Here is an 18099-nt window from a genome sequence, read left to right as displayed (position 1 = left end):
AAATTTGCGGAAAAGATGTGGTGATAAGACAAAATTGCAAGGTCACGCGGGATTGTTTTTGTGATTGCGATATTGCAGCATCCTGGGAGGGCTGGGGCTTATGATTACATACCAAATGACTCAACCAGAACCTTTTCATTGAAGCAAGATACAGCTTTATCTTTATCCTCATGTACAAAATCAATATATCTCCACATGTCTCACAACACTACAGCACAAAGGTAAAGAAAGATAAAAACAGTCAAGCCTGCGTATAAAAACCAAAACGGGACAAAAGGGAATTTTAAGAAGATATATGAAAGAATTATTTTATGTACCATTGTAACCCCATACTGGTGTTAACTTTGTCCCTCTGCCAGGACCTGCATGTGATCAGCACAGATGAAAACCGTGTGGTGGCAGCCGTACAGGAGTGGAACCAGAACGAGACCTACAACCTGTACGTGTCGGACACGTCGGGGGTCTACTACACCCTGGCTCTGGAGAGCGTGGTCAGCAGCATGGGCCCCGAGGGCAACGTCATGGTCGACCTCTATGAAGTAAACAAACACCAGCATGACATGGCATAAAATCTGTGTAGTTAATATCATGCTGTGCTCTAAGTAGAATGACTGTGCTTTACTTAAGGATTGGTATGCTGAGCACGAGGCCTTACGCCCCACACCCCACCCCCAAAGTCTGCAGTATTCATTCTGGCCAATTTCTTCTTTTTAAATAACAGTATCAAATAAAGGCCTGCTTGATGAGCGCTCAGCCCGCAAGTTTATTATGAACACTGATCAATATTTTAGAGCCAGGAGGCAGAGATGATGAAATGTACTTGTTTTGTCATTTTGGAAACAACCCCTGCTGCTGTAGGCCTACAGTCTTCAGAGCACATTGTGTGAATACGAAGCAGCTTCAAAGTGCTGACACCAACAAAGGCAAGAGGGGATTGTGCCAGGGATATAGATTTTTGGGAAGCTGAGATTATTTCTTTCTTTGATGAATAACTGCAAATATTACTTCACAAAATAAACCTAATCCAAAAAGAAAGAAAAAAAGTGTGTTAAGGGCTAATGTTGAGGCACTCCAGCACTTAGGTATGATTTTTAAAGACATAGCAGCACAAAATGTAAGCTAAAACTATATGTGTGAATCAAATAATTAACATGCTGATGATGTTGTTCATGTCTTGCTGTGGCCTTGGTGATAAAATCAAATCCACTGTCTTGATTGGGGTCGCCACCCAAAACGTAGAATATGCTAAATCTCTCCTCCAAGGGAGATTGAAGTATCTGTCAATTACTAAAGTGGAGTTTCATCGCCTGATATTACTATCGCTGACTCAATTCAGTATCCCTGAGCTATTCCTGGGGGCCTCCAACAAGGAGTCAGATTCATTTAAGACACACATTGATTACTCAAAAGTCCCCAGACAGTCAATCATTTCCCACTCAGTGTTTGTGGCGGTGTTTGGTTTGTTGGGAATACAGAATAGGTAAGTGTGTGGGGCTGCATTGCCCCAAGGCATGCGATTTGCTTTGCATTCATTTCCTGCAACGTGACTTGAAGATATAGGGATGCTTAATATCTTTTTGACATGTGCAAAGTCTGCTTCTGGAGCTGTGAGCTGTTCCCTTTCTAATTTCCCAGGTAGCAGGAATAAAGGGGATGTTCCTAGCCAACAAAAAGACGGATAACCAAGTAAAGACGCACATCACCTACAACAGAGGCAGAGACTGGAGGTTACTGCAGGCCCCGAGCAAAGACCTGAGGGGCAACAGCATTCACTGTGTGCTAGTGAGTATCTGCGAGCGTGCTGCGTTCATACATGTTTTTGTATGTGCGCGTTTCCATCAAAGAGAGGCCTTGACAGGAGTTGACTGATCCCAGCAGCAATGAGAGGCCCAGCTCAGAAAGAGCAGCGCCCGTCAAAGCTGAGTGCTCTGAGGCTGCTGAGCCGAAAGGTCAGCCATTTTGATTCAGTCCAATAAGCTGACCTCCCATTTAAGAAACACAGAGAGAAAGAGGTGTCTGACAGCAAAGCAGACGCTTCTTTTTTTTTATGTCTTTCTTCCTGAAAGCCTCTGAAAGTTAGGAGCCTCTCACGTTGTCGAATTGAGTTTTCACTCAAAAGCCAAAGTCGGAAATTTAAAGCAAGGAATCTAACTGCATGAGTTTTCAACTACATATGAGGTGTTTGTTGTTTGGCACACCCGCCGCAATTGCCCAAAAGAAGCCAGACTGAGATGACAGGGTAGATTTGATGGTGTGTGTCACTGCTGCATACTTCATGATGTGCAAAGCGCATTAGCAGATTCTCTTAACATGACTTTATATAAAAAATAATCACCCTTTTTTGATAAACCAATTAGTGATTCTGCGGCGTGCCTCGCCTTCTACCCATATTATACAGTCATTTGTCAGGAAATGTCAGAGTTTTAATAAACCTCTAAACAGCCCGTCACAACATGCCCTGCACTACTGGCATTTTGCTGGGTCGTAATGAGAATTGTGTCAGTAAAGGTTAACCCAATCAAAATTAATGGTGAAACCAGCCAATGGGGAAATGGTGTTTGTGATAAAAACTTATGACTTGGGAGGGTTGTGCATCCGAGTCGATGCAACAGACGTTTTATTCCGAAGCGTCTTTTGAAGGACTTTTAGTGATGCTGTTTCATTGCTTTGATAACTGACTTTGTGATTTATTTTTCCGCAGCCATACTGTTCATTACATCTCCATCTTCACGTGTCTGCGAATCCCTACACATCTGGAAACATTGCCAGCAGGGACTCGGCGCCGGGGATCATTGTCGCGTCAGGTGGGTGAGAGGGATTCTCTTTTGAGTGGCATGTTGTTTCTTTCTCTCTCTATCTCCTTTGAGCTCTGAGGCTTTTTATCTCATAAAACAAAAAGCCTGCTGAAACTCTTTGACATTTTTGTTTTGTTTATTACAAAGTAATTAGATGAATTATTTGTAGCTTTTGACTAAAAGACTTAAAACTATCACTTGCTCACAGTTATTTTTATTTCAAGGTCCAGTGGGTAGGATTTAGGAGGATATATTGGTAGAAATGAAATAAAATAAATATGTCTCCTTAAGTGTATAATTGCCTGAAAATAAGAATCATTGTCTTCTTGTTACTTTAGAAGGAGCAGTTTATATCTACATAGGGAGTGGGTCCTCATCTATGGGTGTTTCTACAGAAGCCCAGAACGGACAAACCATAGGGCCATTCCCATTTTGACATGGGGCACTTTAGTTAGCAGCCCCTCTGCTTTGAAAAGATTGGAAAATCAAAGATATTACAATGTAAAACTGCTTTCTTCAATGTGTTTACCAGTTTAAATCACAGGGTCAGTTTGTTTTGCGATCTACCTCCTGAGCGTCTGGATCTTGAGTTATTTCAGAAAAAAAAGTGAGCACATGCCAAACTGCGTCGTAGAAGCACCACGTTGAAGCATACTTTGTACAACGTATCCTCATATCACAGTGCAATGATATCCTACCAAAATGCACACACAACAGTTCGTACGATATCATACAAATTAGCATCCCACGAATAACGTTACAACATAGAGTTGCATAATTAACGTGGAGTTACAGAGGTTAGTTTTAGGCAAGTAGAATTTCCATGGTTGGGTTTAGGAAAAGAAACGTGGTGAGGATATAACTTAAAATGACTCAAAGTACACTCAAAGTTCATATGGTGCCAGACTGAAATCTCCGTGGGAAAGTACCAGGGGAAAGACTGTGGTTTTGGTTTTGTGACCGTGACCCATCCTCCTCCTCAACCTGCTTCCTTACAAGACAGCCTGAGACCGCTTCCTCATTTACTCCCATCAGTGCACTGGTCATGTGATTGCAGCCTTCCAAAAACATGGGTTATGCACGAATTACTGGCTCAGAATTATGCAGGATATGTACAAATTAGGATGTATTACTTTTCATAGTTTATGACAACAGCCTGATTTGTAATTTTAACCACCAAGTCAGTTTGTTTTGGAAAGTAAGAGACCTCTGCAGATAGTTCTGCTCCCGATAAAAACCTCCTGAATGTCTGGATCTTAAGTTATCAGAGCAACAAAATGAGCATTCAGTTACAGGTGCTGGGCTGGCAGTCCATCTCTGACAAGCACAACAGCATCAGAGAGATACAGATTTGAAACGTGAAATTGCTTCAGTCTGTAATCTTGCCAGTTTTAATCACCTGGTCCATTTGTTTTGGAAAAGAAAGAGACCTCTGTGGATAATTTGCCTCTTGCTTCAGGAAGCTTTTACTTCCTGTTTCTGCTGGTTACAATCTGCAATCCTCACCACTAGATGCCACTAAATCCCCCTAAATCTCACACACTGGACCTTTAAAGGCTCTGGATTAAACAGACTTGCATTTCACTATTGAAAGACAATTTACACATATTGCAGAAAGGAAGTCCAATTCGAAAAGATGACATGACAATGTTACGAGAATGCAAACAATGGAGTTGGTGGAATGAATTCTACATTGTGTTGCTTGCTTCAGTGTTAGTCAGCACAAGACAACAAAGGAGACACCGATGTGCTTTTTGCCCGAGTTGTGTTTTTATTGGCAGTGGCATTCGCAATCAAGTAGTGCATCTCCTTTTTTTTGAGTTTCTCTTCCCCATCCATGGACGCATTTGTGCTAACTCAAGGAGACAAAGACCACGAAAATCACTTAGACAGACCAAGCCAGAAAAATCTGCCTCTTTGAGTTAGTTGAAAATCCTGGCACTCAACATTTCAGTGCAGTGATGCTTTCAATATGGCACTGCAGCTCTCATCGCATACTTCTATGGGATTGCATTCGGCTCTTTGCAGGTTTTTGTTCTTTACTTTCTGCTTTCAATAGTTTGTCCCTGTTCAGCATCAGTGTACAGCTCCCACAGGCTTCTGACAACATGCATGTGTCACCTCACCTTTGAACAGGGCAAATGACACAACAGAAAACTATATAACTATATAATCTTCGTGTTTTAGCCCTCAGAGCATCGTTGTTCCTCAGAGCTCAGGAGAGAAAGCAAAGAGTCTCATTGACTCAGCGGGGAGAAAACAAAGAAATGGAGGAATATGAGATCAGCAGCCCCCCAGGTGAATTCACACCTCAGTGATATTTACTCCCGCGTGGACCGGCACTGTCAATAACACATCAGCACACGCCTCGGGTGTCTGGAGAAGGTGTCTGGACCTGTGAAACAATGTGAATTAAACAAGTTTCAGGGATGTGGGAATAGAACAATGGGCTGATTGTGTTTGATCTGTGTCATTATTCAGGCTACGAAATGGCCAAAATGGACAGAGTGAGAGGAAAAGTGGTATTTTTTTATCATTAGCTTGTAAAATATGCAACACCTCTCGGTTTTATTGTGGTTTTACCTCCCACTTGAGATGCCTGAGAAGAGAGAAATCCCATCGCTTATCATAACATATTACTCACCAGCTTCCTAAGTGAAATCTGGGGATACAGAGACATTACACAGTGCAAGTCCAACAGTGTAAGGACTGCACAGAGGCACACAGTCAGGTTGTTCACTCACTAGCCACTTTATTAGGTACATCTGTTCAACTGCTAGTAAATATAGTTATCTAATCAGCTTATCACATGGCAGCAGCTCAGTTAATTTAGGCATGTAGACATGGCCAAGACGATCTGCTAAAGTTCAAACCAAGTACAAGAATAGAGAAGGAAGATGATTTTGAACATTGCATGGTTGTTGGTGGCAGACGGTCTGGTTGAAGCAGAAGCTGATGATCTACTGGGATTTCCACACACAGCCATCCCTAGGGTTTACACAGCATGGACTGGAAAAGAGAAAATGGCCAGTGAGCGGCAGTTCTCTGGGCGGAAAATGCCTTGTCGATGCCAGAGGTCAGAGGAGAATGGCCAGACTGGTTCAAGATGATAGAAAGGCAACAGTAACTCAAATAACCACTTGTTACAGCTTAGGTATGCAGAAGAGCATCTCTGAATGCACAACATGTCCAACCTTGAAGCAGATGGGCTTCCACACTGGGTGCCACACCTGTCAACTAAGAACAGGAAACTGAAGCTAAAGTGGGCCCTCCAATACTGGACAGATAGAGTTTGAAAAACGTTGCCTGGTCTGATGAGTCTGGATTTCTATTGTGACATTCAGATGGTAGGGTCAGAATTCAGCGCAAGCAACATAAAAGCATGGATGCATTCTGCCTTGTATCAACGATTCAGGCTGGTGGTGTAATGGTGTGGGGGATATTTTCTGGGCACATTTTGGACCCTTAACTGAGCATCATTTAATCTCAACAGCCTACCTGAGTATTGTTGCTGACCATATCCATCCCTTTATGACCACAGTGTACCCATCTTCTGATGGCTACTTCCAACAGGATAACGCACCATGTCACAAAGCTCAAATCATCTCAAACTGGTTTCTTGAACATGACATGAGCTCCCTGTACTGTACTCAAATGGCCTCCACTGTCACCAGATCTCAGTTTAACAGAGTTCCTTTGAAATGTGTGTGACGTCAATATAGAACAAAATCTCCAAAGGATGTTTCAAGCACCTTGGTGAATGAAGGCATAGCGATGCCCAAGGCAGCCATAAGTGTATCTGTGTGACACACAGCTAAAACACAGTGTAGCATGTTTTTTATGTTGCGAAACAATCAGTGTGAGGTTGACGCAACAAATTGCTTTACGTACATTAAAACCCATCCACCTCCCCTCCCTCCCACTCTACACAGACTTTCTCGCTCTTTATACTATATCACCTGCTCTCAGTGTCTGGAATTGGCACTGCTGGGTTTACATTGGAGTTACATCAAAGTGTGGTGCACTTCATAAAGACACAAAAAAGTGCCTTTCCGTCAATGAGTGCGTTTACATGAACAGTTTAATTCCCTTTTCATTCAGAATGAAAGTTCATTCTTATTAAAAGTGATCTTGTAAACACCTAATTCGGAATGAAAATGGCCAATGCAGTTGAAAATTCAATCCGATTTAAGGGGCTGGAATATTCCGTTTCTAATTCTGAATGAAAGAATTTCTCGAGATTCGAGGTAGAGCAGTCGGACTTGTTGCACTCACCGGCTTCCATTCGCCAAAGCACAGTCATCTATCTTTCTTCTTCGACCTTCTACCTCTCTTCTTCTCAACAGACGAAGCATTAGCAGAACAAGGTTGTTGGGTGCCGTAGCATTGTTCCGACCTCTCATTGTTCCAACCTCTCATTAGTCCGATGTCCCGTTGTTCCGATATGTGATTATACTAGGCTATACTGTATTTGTGTCCCATAGAGGATCAGCAAACGCAACAAAAGTAGGCTACTGGTCGAGATACAAGTGTCATAGAGAGGAGAGAATGAAACACCATAACCTCCTGTTATTAACTCTGGGGTCCGGGGTTGTGTGGGGAGCTCTCCGTGGTGCTGAACAGCTCCCAGCGGGCGTATTTCTGCCTTGATGGTGCGCCACAACCGGCTCTGGGTCAGCTGGGAAAGGCTTGAGGCGGAGCAGGCTCACAGCTTATGTGTTTGCCACTTTCTTTTTCATTTTAACCCACACCGTGATCTTTTCCTAACCCTAACCAAGTGGTTTTTGTGCCTAAACCTAACCAGACCTTAACCACAGGGCATCATGATGATTTCAGAACAACGGGACTTCGGAACAATGGGTTTAATATGGTCGGAACAATGGGTTTAATATGGTCGGAACAATGGGATGTCGGACCAATGGGCAGACCCCGGTTGTTGTCGTACTGCTGCTTCAAGAATATAAGCAAAACAAGCCCGAAAAAGGCACTAAGAACGGCATCGTCAAGCATCTTGTTATCCGGAGCGAGGACTACAGTGTTTTCTTCTGGTAAACGTAACCACGTAACATCCACCCTGTCCCCTATCCAATCAGAAACCTTCCTTGCCCCAAACCTTGCATGGACCCAAATAAAGGCGATTAAACTTAAAAACTTTAATTCCTAATGATTTCATTCAGATTTAATTAATTCCGAATGAGAAGCCATGATTTAACTGCACCCAGTGTCACATACCGAGGGGTGTGACAAAGCGGCAGTATTGGATGTCCTGGGAACGAGAACATGCTGGCAGCTCTGGGGCCAAAAGGAGGTTTAACCTGGTACAAGGGAGGTGTACCTAAAAAAAAAAAAGTGGCCAGGAAGTAGTTACACCAGATTTTGTAGAACTACTTCTGAGTTCAGCTTTGACCTAATGGACTTACTGAAGTTTTGCACACAAACACACTCACATTTTTTCTATGTAATAAGTTACTGTAACTCATTGTAATTCAGTGCACACACTTTTTTGGTTTGAGGACTCAAAATTGTCACAAGGATTGAATTTGAGTTCCAGCCCTGCTCATTAGTCAAGAGGTGTAGTCTATACGCCTCCTGTCTAATGATCGATGGCAGATACACTGTATTTGTCTGGTGTCGGGGGAAAGATAATGTGTGAGAGAGCTATGTTTAGCCTTACTAAAACACTGTGTTAAGTTTGTCTCTACACAGTACTTTAGCAACAACTTGTGGTGTGTTGCACGTGTACTGTACATGCACCTTAACTCCATATCACGGCAGTGAGGTGGGGAAATCAACCAAAAGGAGATTTTTGCTGGTGTAAGGTTACTCTGTAAATGTAGGGTTTGTATGTAAATTGTTTCTCCATAAGGGTTCAGACAAGGGAACAACCAGGCCTCTGAAACAGTCTCAGTACTTTTCAGCCTGGTGTTTAACCACCTGGCACCAATTACAAGCTAAATTAAAGCAATTACAGCAGTCTGCATAGCATTAGGAAAGCTCGTCTTAATATGGTCAGAGCTGCTGAAAGATGAATACAGTAATCTGGATTTATTGGTTAATTTAGGGGTATGGGCAAATGTCGCACTGCACAGTCGATCTTCTGGAGCACTGTAATTACAGCCCCAGTCTGCAGTTTCAGGCTGAGGCCCCCTGCTGTACTGCTGGTCCAAAGGCTCCTTACAAAATTTGGGATTTATTTGATCTTAAATAGAATTCATTCCCTGTGTCTGCATTATGCAATACCCCAACTCACACACTTACTGTAGTTTGTCTTCTCTCTGTGTGCCGCCTCACCTCCAGGCTCCATCGGCTCAGAGCTGACAACCAGCAATGTCAGTGTGTTCGTCACCTCGGATGCAGGAAACACATGGAGACAGGTGAGGGTGTTTTTTTGTAATAATGTCCCACTGTCGACTATAAAGACACTGCAGCTTTTTCTTTTTCAATTTTAGAAAATGAGAAAAGAGTTTTTGGAAATAATTGTGAAACAGCCTCTACCTTCAAAGGGAAAATTGCGGCTTTTTATGTCAGTGTTCAATCAGTGTTGATGCTAAATGCAGTCTTTTGAATCATTAAATCCCTCAGTGCGTGTTACACTGACCGAGAGAATTGAGTTATCCTGCTCGCCTACACGTAGCAGGATCCATTGCACACAAGCCTCTGACACCCAACATTTACCCAAGACACTATAGGTGATTCTGACCTCTCAGCCCTGCAGGTCTTGGTTGTCTTTTTAAGTTTATCTTCAGGATGCACAGGAAGATCTCCTGCACATCTTTGTCTAAGTGAGGAGTAAAACTTTTATGCATTGTAACACACAAACAAGCTGTCTTGGGGTTGTCATCAGCGACAGCATTCAACAAAAACTGCCCACGCTGAAAATCATTGCAGTAGAATGATTTAGTTTCTGCTGGCATCGGAGGGCAATTTGAGCAGCAGCACCACCAGTTGGTGTTTGCTTTAAGAAGCTCAGGTTCTCGATGGTCCCTGCCAGCCATATCCTCTTATTCAGCCACAGCCTCAGCTGCCATTCTTCGGACTTCGAATACATATTCCTGAATGTGCTAGTCAGCCAAAGCACTGTGAAATGCATCCTCATCCATAATACCCATCATATTTGGGGATTCCATTTTCACTGTTGGAAACATAGCTAGTTTGCCAAACAAGCAAGAGAGCGCAGGAAGTTTTGTTTTTGAGTGGCATCTGGAGCACGCCCCCCTGGTATGTGTGTTATTATTGCTGCAGTGAAGTTAGCAACTTTGTCAGTGGGAACTAGGTGGCATCCTGAAGACAACACCAAGTACTGTCCCAAAAACTGCAGTTCTTTGAATGGCCACTAGAGGCCCATAGACCCTAATGTTAAATTGCCCAATTTTAAAGGAGAAATAAACATGTTACACCTTGGTATTAAAATGGTTTTGGTCTCTCGCTAATTTCTGAGTTTATAATAACTCAAGGGGTGAATTTCTATATAACTTACCCATTTACATTTCATTGCGGCTTAAAGTTACACTTTGAGTAACAAGCTGTCTGTAGAAAGTATCCTCGAGTTATCCATCCCTTGCTCCTCCACAGCTCCACCCACATATGGTCACTTCTGGTTGCAAAAGGCCAAGATGGCTACAGCCAAGATGCTAAATTCGAGGCTTCAAAACAGGAGTCCACAAACCAATGGGTGATGTCACAGTGGCTACATCCATGCATTTTATACAGTCTGTGGTTGCAACTAAAAAATTCATGACCACTGGAGAATACTAATGTAAATGTTTTCTTATTTATGATGACAATTTTGAGTATACATGGATTAAAAACAAACAGTGCTTTATATACAGTATGTTTACATATATATCAGTTTTCAATTATGGACACTGTTGTTAGCTGAGATCAGCTCCCATCTTATATTCCACCGTGTTCACTGCAGCAATTATATTATTAATATTACAGACTTGCACCTTATAATTAATTTTTCCAATGATGTGCCCAATTGAATCACAGCCTCCATATGGAGGACCATGAACCGACTGAACTGCTATCCTCTCACTAAAAATGATCCTCCTCCTCACTCTCTCCCTGATTTTATCATGTAGCCTTTTAATCCTCATACAGTAGCCAGAGCTTTTTAAGGTCGATAATCAAATGAAGTTTTAAGAGTAATTTGATTCAGTCCCTGCATACAGTGCCTGCGGGCCGCCCCTTACCTCACCTGATTCTAGAGCTTTCAATTGATGGGGCTTGTTTCTAATTAAACACGGCAATGAAAAATAATCGTTTGGAGGTTGATGTGGCACGTACTAACCCTGATGCATACTGTGTGTGTGTATGTGTGTGTGTGTGGTGTATTATTACTTTGCTTGAATGATACAGAGTGGGTGTGTGCAGACGTGTTGATCATGTACACGGGGGACAAGCTGCTGAAAAGTGAGCACTGTCCTTCTTTTTTTGTCCCCGCAGATCTTCGATGAGGAGTATGCTGTGCTGTATCTTGACCAAGGTGGAGCCTTAGTGGCAATAAGACACACTCCACTTCCCATCCGTCACCTGTGGTGAGTCATCGTGACAGAGATGTCATTTGTCACAGCATGACTTATTTCCCCCAGAGGAAGCCCGCGAGTCTTAAGTTAGTCAAACAAAGGCAAATGAGGTTGTGTTTGAAACTGTGAGACAATATTCTGGTTAGAAAATCCAGCAGCCATGGAAAAGTCCGCTTTGACAATTGTCATTCAATTTCACCTTTCCGTGTTTGAAGCCATAATGAGTCTCGCTTCTACTGATCAGTGTTCACTGAGCGGAGAGCCTCAGCCCTGCGCGGAATATGAAATAAAGTTGTTAGACAGCTCTCAGGGTCATTAGCTTGTGCACACAGTCGGGGGTTAGTGTTAGTGGCTTGTGCGAAGGCTGTTTGTGTTCCCAGGTTGAGCTTTGACGAAGGACGGCAGTGGAACAAGTACAGCTTCACCAACACGCCTCTGTTCGTGGACGGGGTGCTGGGAGAGCCCGGGGAGGAGACTCTCATCATGACGTGAGTCACAGAGAATTGTCAAGTTGGAATTCTATCAATCACCTGAAAAATCAAAGTAACAACAATAGTCTGTGTGTGTAGAGGGGGTTGTGCTCTCATCTGCCTTTACCCGTGTATCTCCATCTGAGCCTGCTTGATTCAGCATTCCTGACTGCCTGTTTTCCTTTTCATGAATAAAAAAAAAAATTCTCTCAAGGTCTACCCAACATCAAAACTGGCTGTCTCCAGATTATGATCACAGGAGATCAATGCTTTGGCAGCCAGCGACAGCGTGACTGTCCATTTGAAGAACATGAAGGCAAACGATCAAAAAAAATGCCTGAGAAAACAGACAAGAAACTTTGGTTTTAAAAAAAAGTTTTAACAGCATTTAAAAGTGGGAAGAGCAGTTAGTATAATTCGACATGTCCTCAGAAACCACATTTATGAAGATTCTTTTTGTGTTCTTCCACATTTATTATTAGAATAGCCCAGAGCTGGAGTGCATGCATACGGTATGACAGAGCACCACTCTCATATTGCAGTAGAGATTTAGGACTTTGGGATGTGTTACGAAAGGGTTTGCACAGCCATTACATCAATGTTTCAAGACACCTGCCATAAATGACAGACTGACAGTCGGCTCTGTAGTCAGCTCTACAGGAGAGTGATAGGACGCAGCTGGAGAGACGGAGAGGGGGAGAGAGAATAGGAAAATGCACAGCAATCGTCTTAGCAAGAAAGGAATAAAAAACAGAGTTGGGAAAAGGGGCAGTGTAAAGACAATGCTTGCAGGTTTGCATTGAGAATAAGCTCTTGAGCACGGAGCCTCTGGGCTGGCAGACACACCATTAGTTTTCATAAGACCGCACTGTTTTCTTATCAATTTGTACTCATTTTTACAGTAAGTGCCTGTCATGGTCGGGTGCCTCCAGAGCTAATTGACAGATTGATTGTGATAAATATGTTGTGGTATGAATGGTGAGGGGGGTCAGCGCAGAAAAACACACCCACTCAATTTAGCCGGAGATGGAATATTTATCTGGTTAGTCTCATAACCTTGGATTCTGTTTTGTTTTTGACCATTGAAATATGCGGATATTCATTATGATTAAGCTTTCAGAGGAAATAAGTTAACGCTTTTCAGTAACATCAGTTCAAACTTGTTATACAAAAAAAAACACCTTAAAGATGAAAAGATGCCAGAGTGGGTGTTATATTCCAGGTTGTATCTGTACTGTTAACAAATCCTGTGAAAAGTCCAAAGCCAACAAAGTGTTGAGGCACCAATATGTTTCGTCAAATTCCTTGTCAGATGGTCGAACAGCTTTGAAATCCTTCATCCTCCCACACACACCTGATGTCGAAATTTAAAGAACTCCTTTAAAGCCTCCCAAAACTTCTGTAAGTTGAACAGGTATAAACACATTTGTCTCAAAACATGGTCGAGCACATGTCATACGGGCTAGTTGTTTTATAGCGTAACTACCCTACGCTGCTTTTTCTGGGACTTTTTACTCTCCCTAACTCAGGCTCTTCTTCAGCTGATTAAGTTTTCATTTTTAAAAAAGGCTCAGCACCTTCCTAAAATAGCTCGGTTAACTAAACAGGAGTACACAGTAGGTGAGGAAGTGTTCAGATCCTTTACCTAAAGAAATACTTCACCCATAAAATGACCATTTATGAATCAGTTAGTCGTGCTGTGTTACTTTGAATTCATTAGAAAACAGTTTTCCTTGCATGCATCCACAGAAAAATAACAAACATCGATATACTCATCAATTGTTGATCACGTTTAACAATAGCAAAATCTTAAGAGCTATATCGTTGCCAACTGGACTTGCTTGAGTTTCTAGAGGCTTCTTCAGTTCTAACAGGCTGGTGCGAAGTTATTCTGTGTGGGTGTGAACTCTTACAGAGGTCACATGTGAGTCGTTGACCCATCCGCCCATCGTGTGTGTTGTTAGGGTGTTAAGTCGTCTGGGGAGGGATCTAAGGACTGCACTGTAGGTGGGTGATACTTTAAGTGGTGTCATAGGCCGCCTCCTCTGTTTAACGATGGTTGCTCCAGTTTGAAGTAGATGGCGTCTTTCATGCCTCCAAGATGTGTACATGCTGTCCTCAAAGGAGTGTCCCTTTTATTTAAGATGTAAATGGTCAGCCAAGTCTTGACCTGAGGAGCTGGCTCTCCTGTGTTGTGCCATGTACTTGCGGAGTGGTTGTATTGTTTCCAGTCATATGCTCAGTACTTCCCACAACACATGCGCTTTCAAAAACACATAAGTAATGGAGTCTGGCTTTGAAGAGAGCATGGATAAGTTTCACTTTCAATCCAGTTTTAAATAGCAAGATTTTAGTGAAAATAATGTGTTTGAGAAGTACTGGAGACTTTGATTATACTGCACAAGTTGTATGAAGGTTTGATGTTTTGCTAGTTTTATTGTTGTTAAAAACGGTCGCCAATCAATCAGTAACCTAGGATATTCGCCATTTACCGTGGAGGCATGCAAGAAAAAAAAAGTTTTCCTCATGCACTCGAGGTGACACAGCATACACTAATCAATGTACAAATGTTCATTTTGTGGGTAAAGTTTTCATTAGTCCACTGATGGATTTGTTTGTTAAAACTCTGAAGATACTGAGAAATGGTGCACAATTACCCAGAACCCAAGGTGACACCATCGCAATGTATGTGTTTGTTTATCCAACCAGCACCACAATTTTAGAAAATTAGAATGAAAAGCAGTGGAGCTGGAACCAGGCTGGTAGAAAAATATTTCTGCACACTTACATATATGCAGTGTTTGACTTTATCATCGAGCTTTCGGTCTATTAGACCTTCATCAGAGCAAACATAAGGCAACCATGGATGGGCTGGTAAAAGTACTCCGAGGGCGTGGGGCTTCTATCTCTAGGTTGTGCACAGGTGTGTCACATACAGCCAAGTTTAGACTGAGATTGGTTACTTTTACCAGCCTGTCCATTGTTGGCTTATGTATGCTCTGATGAAGGTTCAATAGACCGAAAGCTCAACAATAAAGTCAAACACTGCATAGATGTAAGGGTGCGGAAGTCTTCTTCTACCAGTCTGGACTTAATGATGTTTCCACCACCTTGCCATGACCAAGCTGGGTGGAGTGGAGGTTACTCTGCATCATGACATGGAACCATGAAATAGTTTCAATGGACTCAAACGATCATCAAAATAGTCGTCTATTAATTTTCAATCACTCAACTTATCATTTTAGCTGTATTCGTATACACTCTTGGGTAGTTTAATTCAATATTTGATCTTTCTATGTAGTTTTTATTTTATATAAAAACCTCAAATTGTAAAGCAACTAGTAAGTAAAGCTGTCAAACAATTGTAGTGAAGTAAAAAGCACATTAATGAATGGAAAGAGTAGCCTCATTAAAATACAATACTAGAGTAAAAGTACTCAGTGAGATTCTACCACTGGGAGTAAATAGTACATTTGTCAGGGACTGTTTTCAGCTGTGGATCAATACACACTTTGTGCACTAGTGTAGTTCAACAGTGTGGTTCACTCATGTGTTGTTAGAAGCTTTTGGACAGCACTGCAGCTCTATGTCCCAGATAGATAAAATATACTGTATCGTAATAGTAGGATCAGGTCATTGGTGAGTTTGGTCTTCTCCAGGAATTTGTTGACAGTGAGAAAACATAAACTATCACCAGCCTAATGCTTTAACACAAATTCTGTTAGTCATTATCTGCAGCATGTTTTGTATATAACCAGCAACAGCGTGCGTGGCTATTTTCCAGGATATTCGGCCACGTCAGTCATCGCTCAGAGTGGCAGCTGGTGAAAATAGACTTCAGGTCCATCTTCAACAGGAGGTGTACAGAAGCGGATTATCAGACGTGGCACCTACACAACCAGGTACGGTGTGTGCCAGGACAGAAATAAAGACCACACTTGTTTATCACACACCCCAAAAAAAAATGTTTGTGACGGCTGGTGGAGAAATCTACATGTGAGGCTCAGATGGAAGAATTTCACACTAATTTACTGTAAAAGCTTAACAGCCAGCATCGTTTTTATGTAACATATTTTCTTGTATGAAATTACAGTTTAAAGCAAGTGGTGTATCACAATATTTAGAAGATCTTTTTGTCAATTGATCTGTATTTAAATAATTGGTGCTGCAAAATAACTCCCTTGGTCACACATTTAGTATTTCCTACAGAGCAAAACACAGGATTTACTCAATAGTGAGCAGTAATTGTGCATAAAAATACATAACTTACAAGTCATCATCATTTTACACCATCACTGACAGGGTGTACACTTGGAAGCCAGAATATAGGACTGATTAGAGTTGTGATATCTCTCTAATTGTCAATTAATATGCAAATCTTTATTTAGGTGATCGTCCGCAGTGACTTTTCTCTCTGCAAACAAAATACACTTTATCATGGGACACTATGCAAAATGTAGGAAACCATCACAGGAAACCCAAAGTGTACTTTAAATTCTCTCTTTTTTGTTGTAATAATCAAAAATATACAGGGTTCACACGGAAATGGAAAACCTGGGAAAGTCATGATATTTCAGAACCTAATTTTCCAGGCCCAAAGTCATCATAAAATAATACATTCCTTGAAAATTGTTGAAAAAGTCGTAGATTTTGTTGCGTGTATAATGATCTTCCGTCGATAACCTTCCACGTAATGTAATATAACTGCAAATTTATTTGCTGTAGACTACATGTTGACGTAATGTAGGACTACTATGCGTTGATATGTGACATTTTGTTTACCGTCACGTACATTTCTTCATTTTCTCCAGGCATTCCATCTCTTCCTGCATGTTTGCCACTTGAATCTGATATGTTCAAATAATGCCGAGCAAATGGGACAAAACAAATAATACTGTGACGGAGTGATTTAACATGTTTCCATATCAATGCCCCTTCATTTTTGAGATGGGACATATGACACGGGAGTCCCAATGCGCTTTTCAGTTTTGTTTTAACTGCTCTGAAAGTAGAGCGTGGTAGGTAGGTAGGAAAGGTATTGGTGTTTTTTGGGGGGTTTTGTGTAACAAAATTAACCGATGTTCCACGCACAGTGTCGGCTTTTACTCCTCGTCTTAAAATGCTCATACCGCATACCTATGTTTCTGCATTGTTTTCAGACTTGCATCCAAAATGTGTCTTTAATCAAATGCATTAAGAATACACTGAGTGTGTTTACTTGGACATGAATAACCCGTTTATTATCAGGTTTTTTGATTATTCAGTTTATGTGTTTCAGCATGTAAACTCCATATTCTGTTTATGAGAAACCCAAATATTCTATCTGGAATACTCTGAAAGAAATTAGGGTGTATGTGGGGAATGTATAATGAATAACCTGATTTCTAAGTGCTCGTGTTAACACTATACCCTGGACATTCATGTCCACAAACTCACACTCACTGATAGTACAAGCTTTAGAGCCAGTGACGGACTTCTATAAGTGCATGTAGAGCTTTTTTTTTTTTTTTTTTTTTTTTTTTAAATTAGAATACAATGTGTTGACTGTCACCGTATGTTGAAGTAATTGGAGTGAATATAAACATAAGTATTAGAGTCTGAAAAGGTTGCTGTTTAATATTCATACAATAATTAACATTTGGAGTAGCCTACATTATACAGTTCTGTTTATGTTGTACGTTGTAAATGGTGATGGAAATTTTATTATAGGTACTTAAAAAAGTCATGGAGACATTTTGAAATTTTTTCCATGAAAACGTGTGAGAACCCTTCAAGTAAATTTCAGATCAGACAGGCAAATGCTCAGTATCCAAAAAGTGATCAGGACAAGTGTTTAACTTTCCAGTAAGAAGTGTTAATAACCATCACTTCAAATTCAGACACTTATAAATCATCACTGACAGCTGATTTCAGCTACTGCCTTTAAACGTATAAAAGCAAGGCATTACAGAAAGTAAAGCTATGTGGGAGTTAGTATTTTATGTAAAACACAATTCGGACACTCAAATAAAAATGCAGAAAGTCAATAGTGCTCTAGGTAACACATGCGGAGTGACTTTAGACACAGCCTACAGCATGTGCCTTATGTCAGCACTCTCTGCTTATGAATGCACCTCCATTCTGCTGCATAAACAAAATCCCTAAAAGCAGATTAAAGTTTTGACTTAATGAGCTATTATTCCAAAATAAGATGTCAATTCCTTCATGGAAAATTAAACCATCTAAAGTCTGCGGAGCTTGTTTTCTGTGTAGCACTGCTTCTAAAGGTTTGGTTGAGACAGAGTTTAGCTTGATCAAACGGCAGGC

The 18099-nt window shown here is 41.4% G+C and overlaps 1 protein-coding gene across 9 annotated transcripts in view; it reads left to right on the top strand.

Moving 5' to 3' along the window:
* Window positions 1-18099, top strand: part of LOC125886637 (VPS10 domain-containing receptor SorCS1) — a 247028-nt gene that overhangs the window by 194821 nt on the left and 34108 nt on the right. For all 9 annotated transcript variants that reach the window (XR_007449058.1, XR_007449059.1, XR_007449060.1 and 6 more), the window contains 7 exons: window positions 360-539; window positions 1636-1782; window positions 2702-2804; window positions 9093-9169; window positions 11244-11335; window positions 11704-11811; window positions 15578-15695. Coding sequence is in view for 6 of the 9 variants with exons in the window: in XM_049572987.1 (XP_049428944.1) it covers window positions 360-539; window positions 1636-1782; window positions 2702-2804; window positions 9093-9169; window positions 11244-11335; window positions 11704-11811; window positions 15578-15695 (825 nt within the window). In the remaining 3 variants the exon portion in view is untranslated. The remainder of the gene's footprint in view (window positions 1-359; window positions 540-1635; window positions 1783-2701; window positions 2805-9092; window positions 9170-11243; window positions 11336-11703; window positions 11812-15577; window positions 15696-18099) is intronic.

Source organism: Epinephelus fuscoguttatus, linkage group LG3 (genome assembly GCF_011397635.1).
Source record: "Epinephelus fuscoguttatus linkage group LG3, E.fuscoguttatus.final_Chr_v1".
In the NCBI taxonomy this organism is placed as follows: Eukaryota; Metazoa; Chordata; class Actinopteri; order Perciformes; family Serranidae; genus Epinephelus; species Epinephelus fuscoguttatus.
This window is presented reverse-complemented; position numbering and strand designations above follow the sequence as displayed.